We start from the raw sequence: 12,815 nt of genomic DNA, 5'->3' as shown, positions 1-12,815 counted from the left end.
TCACCTAAAGGCTGAGGTTAACTTGCCAGTAGTGGGTTTGAGAAATGAGAGCTAACATCAGGCGACAGATATTTTCTTTCACAAATAACACCCTATTATGTATTGTTCTCCATCACCCACGTCCAAACGGCTACTCGACCTATGAAACAAATCGCATCATGAGCACAGATAACCCCAGGCTTCAGGTCTGTAATCTGACCGTGACCATCAACAGCCAGAAATGAGTTTCTTTCTAATCAGCCTTCCATCAGTCCCCAGTCACTCATATAAAGGAGCCCTGGGAGGGGAGGATTCACATTGCTCTTCAGCACCAGGGTTCTGGACAGCGCCCCGAGCGGGCTGCTGTTCTCAGGCTCCTTTCTCAATCTCCACCAGCGCAGCTGCTACCCCTCTAGTCCCCCCTGCTGCAGAGAAAGAAAATTACATCGGGATCCATGCAGCCGGCAATGATGATGTTTTCCAGTAAATACTGGGCAAGGAGAGGGTTTTCCTTGGATTCAGCGGTGCCCGAAGAGCATCAGCTACTTGGCAGCTTAACAGTGAGTACTGAGTGTCTGGGACTAGTCTAGAGAGTATTTTCTAGGGTAGCAATGGTCTCATCCTGCCATATTGTCATATGGACACCTGGTGTAGAGTAAGCACACACCTCAACTCCTTCCTCTGTGTACCCTGCCTCCCTCCTGTCTGCCTCCAGTCTTCCTTCTCTCTCCATAAAGTAGAGCAGGTGTACTGATGGCTACATGCTAAACTTCTTTTCCTCAGAACGTATAAATAGAAAGCAAAGAAGGTCCTGAACATCAACGAAAGGTTATATAGGCCAATGTCGTACACCCACACCCCAAAAAGTGTGTAGAATTTTGCAAGGCCATTTATTATGAGAGGGAACAGGGAGAAGAAATGAAATAGATTTTCAGGGTTCCTGAAAGATTACTGCATCTCCTATACCCAATTCCAACTACAGAGCCTGACCTTCAAACACAGAAGTAATCTTTTCTCCTTTACTCTATAGGTATTGGCTATTGGATTAAAAGAAAGATTGAGTTCCTTTCAACAGTTTTCCTGCATTGCTCAGTACTCCATTTTATTCAGTTTAATTGATGGAATATGAAAGCAACACACCACTTGTTTCAATATTTAAGATAGTTTTTATATTTAAAGATTAAGAGAATAAAAAGTAATATTTTGCAGGATTTTAGATTCTGATTTGAGGTAATAGCCATGGAATTTAATTTAAAAAAAGACACTGAAAGAAAAATGTATTCATATTTTTAGTCATTAAAAATATTAAATGATATTTCATTATTGTACTATTAGACTTTATCAACCAATAATAATTCAGTCTGTATCATAGAAAAATCTGTTTTAATATTGTAGCTCCAACTCCGTGCCAGAGGGTTGTATTGTACTGGTGTATTATTACTGCTAAAAATGTTGAAAAGTAATCAGGGCAAGTTTTGTAGAACTATTTAAATCAATATGCAAAAATAAGACCAAAAAACTTAAACATAGATTTTCTAACATTTAAATATTATGAATATTTGGATGAGATATTGCATGGAGGAATTTTGAAGTTATCTTGTAATGCTAGAAAGAAAACAAAGAAAACTCAGAGTTATGCTACTTAAATATCTAAGATCTCTGTGTTAGGTGGTGAGGAGGAGGCAGATGGTGAGAGTACTGCAACATTTGAACTTTTAATGACAACATGCTATCAAACTCCAATATCTGCATTAAACATTTTTCTCCCTTAAGTCATAAGTAATAAAATATTTGTATGGATATAAAAATCTAGTGAGTGAGACAATACTAACACGAGAAAATAAAGCCAGTAGAGAAAACAGAGGAAGACATGGCAAATCACTATTCATTGGGTTCCATGTCTAAGGTACTTTCCTCAGTTTCATGAGGAACTAATAGATTGGCGAGATTGTATTGAAAAAGGGTTTTGTCAGGGATAAAGTTCTCTGTTTACCCAATTCCTCATTTGCATGTACAAAAGAGTACACCCTAGGTTTGCTTTGTCAAATTAAAGTTTCAAGCTTTTTTTTATTCTGCATTTCTGACAATGTGACCTGAGTTTCTGGAATCTGCCATTTGTATCTTTAGCCAAAAGGACTAGTAATCATTACTTAGTCATATATATAGTCTCTTGAATGGCTAATAAAGTGTTAGTCTTTTTCAGTTTCTCAGATTCTACTCTTTGTGTCTAATGATTAGGTAGTTCTCTCTCTCTCTCTCTCTCTCTCTCTCTCTCTCTCTCTCTCTCTCTCTCTCTCTCTCTCCCCCTCTCTCCACACCCCTTTTCTGATTTTTTCCCTTTGTGCTGAACTTCTGTAGATAGATACCCATTGGCCATGTGGACCTAACTGCAGAAAGTGAGGTTATCAATGACAGTGCATGTCTGGACATATTTCAGAATAAAAAGAATACTCTGTTTTTAATATTTAATTGAAACTAAAATTATTGTGAAAAATATACATTTGGTCTTCTTTGTGTTGTATTTAGTAATAATATAGTTTTCATATGGGTCAACTAGGCTAACAGTTCCCATTTTATGCTGTAAAGTAAACTTAGAAAGGCAGGTATTATTCATATATGAGATTTTTTTACTTTATGATAGTCAGATGTTTGTTGCTCTTAAAGTGGATCAAATCTGGCCCCTCTTTTAATTGCAACCACTGGATGATGTCTTAGAGCAGTGGAAAATAGTTTCCCAGAGCCAATTAGACCAACATTTAGGATCCAAAGTTGTGAACTGACATAGCAGCTTCTTGAGTTTATATGATTCCTGGGGCTTCCAGCATATGAATGGAATCTCTGGAAAAACAAAACAAAACTGAGAAAGAGAACTTTGGAATCCTAACTAATATGTGTGCATGTGTGTGTTTCTACCTTCTTAAAGCTAAATAAAGCAAACTCTGGCAAGCATGATGATAAGAAAGGCAACAAGGCAAGCAGCAAAAGTGAAACTGCTACTGAAAGTGGCAAGACGGCAGTTGTATTCTCTTTGAAAAATGAAGTTGGTGGATTGGTCAAAGCGCTGAAACTCTTTCAGGTGAATGTAAACTATCACTACATATCTTTAAAAGTGACTGTGCGCCTGGTTACAAACCTGTCGTCTGTTACAAAACATGACTGAGTTATTTCTGGATACTGTGTTGAAAGGTTCAAAGAAAACAAACTTCACAAGGCTCCACAAGGAGAGTTGGTCTGCCAAGCAATGAGATGAGCAGATTCGTGGGAACAATGTTTTATGAATTCAGAGTTAGCCTACTAGTAATTCTGCAGACTGTTGCCAGGTGAAGCAGTTAGTGATTAAAAAAATGTGAGCCTCACACCTGGAAATACAAACACAAAAAGAGCCAGGATCTCTTTAAATATTAAGAGCCTGCAGCCCGATTTGATTTGACATTTGAATCATGCCCGTCTTGGAAGCACATTTACTGCATAAAACGAGATGCCCGAGTATAAGCATTTGGTATTCCCCTCAGCCTCCTTGTTTCATGAACTTGCCACTTGTAAAAAGATGAGTCACTTTCCTTATATCTAAGTTCTCTCTTTCGCTTAAGGAAATGCAGTAGCCTTGTTTTTCCCCAGGCCCTAATGGGTGATTTAAACATTGAAGAAAGAGCCTGGTTGAGAATGAGGTTAGAAAAATCCAGAAAAACTACTGCCTGCTTGCCAGGGCATACCCGATGGTTCCTCTACTCTTCAGAAGGCACCCTCCTTTACAAATGCATTATGGGGGCTGCTGATTAGATAAGATAGGGTGCCGATCTCTTTGAGGTGCCGGGGGCTCCTAGTGCAGTGAAAAGATGGAATTACAGTCAGAGGATTCAGACCTGTGTTCTCCTGGCTTGGCTAAATCATAGCTGCTTCCTATGTTCAATTTCTTCATTTGTGAAATAGCAATAATTCTTCCTACCTAACAAGGTTGTTGTGATGAAATAATATGAGTGAAAATGCTTGGTCAAGTGTACAGATATGAGGCATTATTGTAATGTCTCTTTGATGACTGTAGAGGGGGAATTAGCAGCCCGATTTGGCAAATATTTCCTTGTTCTCTTTTGACCTTGGAGAAAGGCTCAGGCACCATAAACAGTTGTAATGGAAATCTGGGGAAATATTTTACACATAATTATATCATCCAGCGCTGTCTGCATACATGCCCAATGGCAGGGCAATTCAATTAGACAGCTGGGTGCCGTGGAGAAAACGCTGGAGAAAAAGTTAGCAACCCTGCGTTTTCACTTGGCCATCAGCTAGTCATGGGGTCTTAGCTAAACCACTTAACCCATCTGGACCTCAGTTCCCTTGTCTACAAAATACCCACTCGGCTTCAAGCAGAGGACATTAAAAGTCCAAAGGGACACAATCTGCGTGAAGACTCTTGAACTTTGAACTTCATATTAGTCTCACCTTTATCATCGGCCAGTTTAGAAAATGTGGCATTAGCGCAAAGGTTAATCAAAACAGAATTATGGCATTTCCTTTCCTAGTTGCAGGACTAGTTTCTTTATGCCGAGGAGGATGCTGTTTGATTGGCACTGGAAACCACCTCTCCTGCTCCTGTGCCAGGAATCGTGCTGATAATCAGAGTGCCATTTGGAGTGATGGGGAGGGGCCTGCTTTTTTGGGGGTGGGTTAGGGTGAGAGGAGAACTTAAGTCTTCAGTTAATTCAGGGGAAAGGAAGACTACATCCCCGGGGAAATTTAAACCTGAGGTTCAAGTATTAAATTGCTGCCATCACTCAAACACCTTATTGTAAGGAGACTTTTACTCCTGAAATCCATCATGGGGTGGTGATTTCAACAAAACATTCTTGTATGAAGCTAGCCCGGAGGTTGCTGAGAGAACAGTTACTAAGTGGTCCCATTTAGGGTATTTTGTTTGCGGTTTGGTTTCTCTTGGCCTTCAGGGATCCACACTGGCTGCTTTTCTTCCTTTTCTTTGCCTACACTGTGGGCTACACTTTGGCCCATGTTTCCCAAACTTCAGCCATTTCATAACACTGTCCCCGTTTCTGCCTCTTGTACTATTTACTTATTTTTTTCAAAGATTATTTTATTTCTAAATGTTATAAAGTTTATTTTTAAACTTTAAATTACAATGGAAACTTTATACCACTATAAAACCAGGGTTTTGAGTTTTAGTCATGTTTTTTGGAAGCATATGAAAATAGAAATATAAATCTGGGAATTATATAACTTAATTCCCCTCCCACCCTCCAAAGAATCAGTGGGATCTGGACTGCTCTGGGAAATGCCGATGTTTGTAATTTTATAGGCCCTTTATATTAATGTCCCCCTCTTTATATTGATTTCAGAGAGGAAGGGAGAGGGGGAGAGAGATAGAAACATCAATGATGAGAGAGAATCATTGATTGGCTGCTTCCTGCACGCCCCACACTGGGGATCGAGCCTGCAACCCTGACTGGGAATCGAACTGTGACCTCCCCGTTCATAGGTTGACCCTCAACCACTGAGCCACGCCAGCTATGCCCCCCGCCCCCGCCCCGCCTCTCTTTTTTTAATGAGACAGGAAAACTGATTACAGTCTCTATTCCTATTAATAGAAACACTGGAGGAAACATTTCCATGTTTTCATTAACCAAAGAGGGAGGAGGGTGTCTCTTCTTCCTCTGTGGGCAGTGGGTGCCTTGTCTGAGTTGAAGGAGAGTAGCTGTGGCATTCCTTTCATTGTGCCTGGAGGTGATTCAGAGGCGTTGCTTATATCCCCACAGGAAAAACGTGTCAACATGGTTCATATTGAGTCCAGGAAATCCCGGCGGAGAAGTTCCGAGGTGGAGATCTTTGTGGACTTCGAGTGTGGCAAAACAGAATTCAATGAGCTCATTCAGTCGCTGAAATTTCAGACTACAATCCTGACGCTGAATCCGCCCGAGAACATTTGGACAGAGGAAGAAGGCAAGGCCAGCTTTTGCTTGTCGGGTGATTTTGCAATCTGACAAACGTTGCCAAGGGGAACACACAATCTGTGAGCTAACATGTTTGATCCTGCACTGTGTTTTCAACAGAGCTAGAGGATGTGCCCTGGTTCCCCCGGAAGATCTCTGAATTAGACAAATGCTCGCACAGAGTGCTCATGTATGGTTCCGAGCTCAATGCTGATCACCCAGTAAGTGTCCAGTAAAATCCATTCCACACCCGCTCTCCCAGTTCCCTCCATGTGCCAGGCACTGTGCCATGTTCTGTGCTGTCAATGCTGTACTGTAGAGCAATGTATTATTTATTCCCCATAACTGCGAGCGGACTTTTAGATGAGAAAGCTCCCCTGTAAATATGCGTTGGCTGGAAGCAGGTTAGAAAGATGGCATTTCCACAAAGCATTCATTTTTTAGAGGGTTGGACAGAGGCGGAGATTCTGAAGCTGGGAGATGATTTCTGTAGAATGAGACAGCCTGAAATATACGTGCAGATGGTGACCCTTGGAAGAATGACGAACTGAAATTGATCACTCTTTGGGGAAACTAGGGAGGACTTGGCATTATGGGGCTCAGTGAGAGCATAAAATTCTCCTTGCTATTTTCCTTGACGGGAGGTAGTTAGGAGTAGAGTAATGGAGTGGACTTCAGTCTCAATGGAAAGGCAGAGGGCATTAGAATAAGGCTGTGATGGAAGACGCATCTCTTCCCGCATCCGCCCGGAATCTATTTACCACCATCTCTCCCCTATGCCAATAAAAATGACCACCTGGAAAGAAATATGATACGTAGGTAAGCATTTTCCATGATTCCCCCCCCCCCCCACCTTTACATTCGTTTTTATTTAACACAAGAGACCGGGAACTTCTTTATGGTCAGAATGAAGTACAGTTAATAGTCTGGGAGAAATAAGCTATGTCCTCATTCGTTACAAGCATGTTTTCCCCCGGTGCCCCTTGTCTATAAACAGGCAGATAAAAGGGCGAAACCCAAGCAGATCGGTCATGCTTACAAGAGTGTTTGTGGTCTGAGGGCAATGGCTTATAGGTATTCATTTTATTTAAGCGGAGGAAGTCTGGAAATCTGATAGTGGGACTACAGGCAGTGGTTCTCAAGTGTGGTCCCGGGACCAGCTGCATCAGGAACTGGTGGTGACAAGCCCACACTTGAGTCTGAGAGCTCTGCTTTGAAGAAAACGATGACAACTTCAACAAGAGGAACATTTTCAATCAAACCATTTGGCATAATAGACCCACTCAAACTAATTCATAACATATCGTTCAGACAAATGGTCAAACAGATCTAATTCAATTGCATTATTTGCATTTTTTTTTTTCCAAAAAGTTGAATTCACTCAGACACAGAGTGTCATATCTGCCATCATAGCCTAAGGTTTCAGGATAATTCACAGGTTAAGACTGCTGAACATTAAAAAAAACACTCAAAAGCGCCTTCAGCCATCATCTTTTTGTCATCTTCCCCTTCTCCACCTCCAGGGGAGTCAGAATTAGCACAGAGGTTTGATTTAAGAGGTTAACAGTGAGATCACTGCCCAGACACCAGCTGTTCACTTGCAGGATGACCTTGGGCAAGTCTGTCTACCCCTGTGTCTCAAATTCCTTATGCAAAAGTGGAAATAAAATTCTTATTGACCTCAAAGGGGCATTTGAAAAGCATAGTTAATAAAACAAGTGGAAAGCATTTTGGCGAGTAAATACCCAATTCCAGGAATGGAAGTGCTGTATTAAATCATCCAGATCAACGCCTGGGCAGTAAAGGATTTCTTGGTAACCTCTCTCCAAATGCTCCCCTCAGTCTAGTTTGAAAATTACTTACCTGGGGAAAGGGGGTCAGCCCTTTTGTTGGAACAACCACAGGAACCACTGACCTTGCTGTGAAAAAATGTATTCAGTACTCAGTGTACATTGTCCTGTGCTTAATTTTGTTCCATTATCCCTAATTACACCCACCTTATGATGCCTTTTCTTATTTTCTTTACAGCCACTTTAAATAATTGCAAGTAGTTAGCAACCTCCTACCTCACTCATTTTTTTTAACCACACATCTTTCTTTTATAAGCACACCAAATGTTCATTGTGCACACTTTGATATTGGTAAGTTGGTGTTTTTTATTTATTATTTGATGAGGACAGAAATGTTGTCCAAGGCCCTTTTGTGCTTCAGAAGAACCCCGGTCCTAAGAAGGGTTATTGCACGAAGATGGGCCCCCTCGTGCTGGCATGGCTCAGAAGGGGCTGGGGGTGTAAGAGTCAGCTGCGGAGGCGCCCCGGAAAGGGTTAACTATCTAGGCCAGGGCCTCCCAAATGCTAATGGACAAACAAGTCACCCGGAATATCTTCTCAAAATGCAGATGAGGTCCCGAGATTCTAGAGAGCTTCCTAGCATTTCCAGCGAGCTCCCATTCGAGGCTTATGTGGCAGGTTTGGGACCACACTCTGAGTAGCAAGGATCTAGACTGGTTCAAGGTCCACCCATAAGGTGCTTGTTCATGAGCTCTAACGTTTGAGAACGAATGTCCTAGCTCAGTGCTTCTCAGCCTAGCTTTCCATTCAAATCATCTGTGGGGAATTAAAAAACAGACTGAAGCCAGGGCCTCATTTCAGGGTGCTTAAATCAGAACGCCTGGGAATGCGCCTGGGGTTTGAGTAGTATTTAAAGCTCCCCGGTGCGTCTGAAATCCCACCAGGGTTGACTTACGTGGGATAGCTCCTTGAGTGCCCGCGTACAGTTAGCTGAGCACTTCGGGCTGCCAGCCTGGCTTCAGTTTCCCTTGGCTGAAACTGAGAGAGGAAGGGTGGGTTGTCCAGTAGCTATTTCTGGGTGCTAGGGTTGCCAGATTTAGCAAATAAGTATATATAGGATGGTCATTTACATATTCATTTCAAGTAAACAACACATAATTGTTTCTTAGAAGAATGCCCCAAATATTGCACGTGTCCCGTATCTGTATTTTATCTGGTACCCTTAACCCTGGCCTCAGTCCCGAGTGATGGAATGCTGTGTCTCTGATCCCCAGGGTAGCCAGCATTCGGTTTACTTTGCAGGCCCAGGATTCAGTCCTGGAAGCTGTGGATTGCCCACACGTTCATGTAATCGCCGCCACCCTGGGCTAATGAGGCGTGATGAGTGAATCACTCTCCGCATGCCTGGAAAAGGTGCAGGTGTTCGCTGAGGAGAGACAATCGAGAGTCTTCAGGAAGCCCAGCAGATTATGATGCTGTTACCATGGTGTCCGGTTTGGCAGGAACTGGGGAACAGATGCTGTGCTTTTCACACGGCTCTTTTCCTTTTGTCCTGGCCTGATTTCTTTTTGAGTAATAAAGGTGCTTGGATCTCTTCAGTTTCGCCATCCCAGGTTGCCTGGCGTTCCCAGTGAGTGCTGAAACGCTCACTCTCTATCTAGCAGGATCACGTATCCCCTCTGCAGCAGGAGTTTTCTTTTGAGGTCCCAGACCCATTTGTGATTGTGGTAACTCTGGTCACGAAATTTTGTATGCACTCATTTTAAGGCTTCCCACGCCTGCCTATGGGCCCCAGTTTAAAAACTCCCAATTCATAGCAAAAGGAAAAAAGTGCTGGCTTCCAGGGCGGGAAGCTTCATGGCTGCAGGGGTCTGGGTGACCTCAGGGTCCTCATCTCTCTCCCTGTCAGTAACTCTCTTGTGCTTCCCGAGAGAAGGGCTGTTGGTGATTGAAGCTGTTCACTTCTGTCCAGCAGAGTCCTGGGAAGGTTTCTGGCTTGAAGGCCAGTTCTTCAGCCAGGAGAGAGAATGCAATGGTTTCCTATGTGTTTGAGTTACTGTTGAACAGCCCACTTTGCAGAAGTTGCAGCAGGGGGTGGCTGGGCTTATGTGGGCCTGTGTGGGCCGTGTGGGCCTGTGGGCCATGTGGGCCTGTGTGGGCCGTGTGGGCCTGTGGGCCATGTGGGCCTGTGTGGGCCATGTGGGCCTGTGTGGGTCTGTGTGGCCGTGTGGGCCTGTGTGGGCCATGTGGGCCTATGTGGGCCTGTGTGGGCCTGTGTGGGCCTGTGTGGGCCATGTGGGCCTGTGTGGGCCTGTGTGGCCGTGTGGGCCTGTGTGGGCCTGTGTGGGCCTGTGTGGGCCTGTGTGGGCCACGTGGGCCTGTGTGGGCCTGTGTGGGCCGTGTGGGCCTATGTGGGCCACGTGGGCCTGTGTGGGCCTGTGTGGGCCACGTGGGCCTGTGTGGGCCTGTGTGGGCCGTGTGGGCCTGTGTGGGCCACGTGGGCCTGTGTGGGCCTGTGTGGGCCGGTGTGGGCCGGTGTGGGCCTGTGTGGGCCTGTGTGGGCCACGTGGGCCTGTGTGGGCCTGTGTGGGCCGTGTGGGCCTGTGTGGGCCTGTGTGGGCCATGTGGGCCTGTGTGGGCCTGTGTGGGCCGTGTGGGCCATGTGGGCCAGTGTGGGCCTGTGTGGGCCGTGTGGGCTGTGTGGGCCTGTGTGGGCCTGTGTGGGCCTGTGGCAGCTCCCCTCTCAGACCAGTGATCTCAGTGGCCTGTCCTCTTGCCTGGCCTCCCTTCTCAGAGTGGCCACTGCTTCCTGCTTATCTTTTGGGGCTGCATCAATAGAAAGTTAAATTGAAATAATTCCTTCTGGGCTCCCAGCACTTGGAAGAAACACCCTCTGAAGGGAAAGGAAATGGAAAGCCTATTGACAAGAGGAGAGATTTTCGAGTAAAACAAGAAATCCTCTCAGAAGGATTCCACTTGATTGAAGAATGACAGACAGGATGTTTAATTTCCCAGGTGTTATGACAATGAATAAAAGTCTTGAAGTTGCTAAAAACTCATCAGACTCATGAGAACTCAGGGTGAAATGGAGCCGACTCGCTGTCCTGTGCATGAATCCCTTAAAATTGGTTTTGCATCGTGTGGCTTTACTCATAAGACACAGCAAAACCTCTTTAATTCATACTAATTTGGGGATTTGATAATTATTGTGAATGAATGAGTTTTAAATAAATGAACACTTATTGATCACTTACACAAAGAAATTAAATTTAGATTAACTTACTGAATAATCAGGTTAAAGGGACCTGATTTTAACGGAAAGGATAATATTAATTTATGATGAAGATCAATTACATGCAAATGAAAACCAAAAGATATAGTCCACAGCATCAATTTGCTTAACTAAGCCATTCTGCCCACTTGGTGGAAAGGTAAACTTTAGCCTGAATTCCCACACATCCCAAATTAGTACAGTCCCGGTTTAATGAGGTTTTACTGTGTGAGCACAGTTTGCTTCTGCCTGTGTCATAAAGATGTCACACAAGGATACACATTTACATTTGAATTGCGTAGTCAGTCAACACCACAGCAATTTTCTCTGAGGCCTTCTGCAGCTCACTTTTTGGCTCTCGGTTAAATAACGTCATCTCTTTTTCTGTTTAAGGGATTTAAGGACAATGTCTATCGACAGAGAAGAAAGTATTTTGTGGATGTGGCCATGAGTTATAAATAGTAAGTACCCGTGTAACTGTTTTCTGCAACTTGTCACTGGCTAGTTAGAAAAGCACATGCTGTGTTAAACAGACCCACCTTCTCTTGGCTTTGACTTTTCCGAAGGCAGATAGGAACCATTTTTAAACACTCTCCAACTCTGTGGGCATTAAATACCAACACTGATGTTTGACATCTGGGTACAACTGTGAAAGAATGAGACCTTTGGGCCTCATGCCAAGTGCTACATTTTCACCATTGTGTTCACAGCTCCACGAAGAAGCTGCTTTTGTCCACTCTGCAGGGCCCAGAAACTGTGTTTTCATTTTGCTTTTGATTTGAGTTTTCCGTAACCTCCCTCAATGTCTAGCGTCCCCAGTGAAAGTAGGGTATTCAGCAAGAATGGTGAAAGGGCTCATGTGAGCAGCCGAAATGAAAAGAGATGTGTTTGCTTTGTGTGGAAAGGGAAACTTCCTAGAAATTGGAGAGTTTCAGACCCAATCCTGGTTGAGGGTGGGGAGGAAATGAAAGAACCTAAGGATTGGGGTGAGGACCATGCATTGTGCATGGTATTAGATGGCCGTGACAGGGTACTGCGACAGGCGATGATGTAGTGTGTTGACTGCAGGCCGTGTCTAGAAAAATGGAGTATACGGTAGGCCTCTATGTATTCTGGTCACACCAATAAAACTTGTAGCCCATCATGGTGCTGCTTTTACTTTGTCTGGTATGTGATCAGCTACATAAATCTGTCATCAGGACAAAATATAAATCCTACCTGGCAGGAAAGATTCTTTCTTATTCTAGTTGAGACTAGGTGAGAAACTCAGTTGTCCTGTGGGGCAAGTTTGTCCTTGGTGAGAAGTTAGGACATTACATGTGTTATACAAGGTATCAGTGTTTCCTTCCCTCCCTCCCTCCTTCCTGCCCCCCTTCCTTTCTTTCTTTTTAAGGAATATGACCCATAGGCACTGAAGGCAAAAATGGGAGGATTTCATGCCACGCCTCTGATTGGGCCAGTCATTTGCTCATTTCTAACTTTCCCGGATGCTCTGGTGCTCTTCCTTTCCTCCTACCAAACCCCACGCATCCTTCGTTCTTCCTCTAGTATATTTTTAATCCTGAAAACCAGGACTGCTTGGCACATGCTTTTCCACATGTGTCTTCTCCATTCTTATCTCTTCTGTTCCACACAGCTCCTTGACCCTTTTTTAACTACTGTGACCTTCTACCCCCTCGCAATGTCAGTGTGCTGGTGGCTTGTCCAGGCCCAAGCCCAACCTCCTGCCCGCTTAAGCCCTCAGCACTGTCTCTCTCTAACCTTGTCTTCCAGGGTTCCCCTGTCAGGTTGCCAAAACAGCACTCTGATGGCCGTGCTCACTTTTTCACATCAGGC

The 12,815-nt window shown here is 44.1% G+C and overlaps 1 protein-coding gene across 1 annotated transcript in view; it reads left to right on the top strand.

Moving 5' to 3' along the window:
- The first annotated feature begins 274 nt into the window (after positions 1-274).
- Positions 275-12,815, top strand: part of TPH2 (tryptophan hydroxylase 2) — a 98,612-nt gene continuing 86,071 nt past the window's right edge. Inside the window, exons 1-5 of the mRNA XM_036301652.1 lie at positions 275-539; positions 2,903-3,055; positions 5,745-5,928; positions 6,039-6,139; positions 11,373-11,440. Coding sequence (XP_036157545.1) covers positions 435-539; positions 2,903-3,055; positions 5,745-5,928; positions 6,039-6,139; positions 11,373-11,440 — 611 coding nt within the window. The 5' untranslated portion in view covers positions 275-434. The remainder of the gene's footprint in view (positions 540-2,902; positions 3,056-5,744; positions 5,929-6,038; positions 6,140-11,372; positions 11,441-12,815) is intronic.

Source organism: Myotis myotis, unplaced genomic scaffold (genome assembly GCF_014108235.1).
Source record: "Myotis myotis isolate mMyoMyo1 unplaced genomic scaffold, mMyoMyo1.p scaffold_m19_p_3, whole genome shotgun sequence".
Classification (NCBI taxonomy): domain Eukaryota; kingdom Metazoa; phylum Chordata; class Mammalia; order Chiroptera; family Vespertilionidae; genus Myotis; species Myotis myotis.
This window is presented reverse-complemented; position numbering and strand designations above follow the sequence as displayed.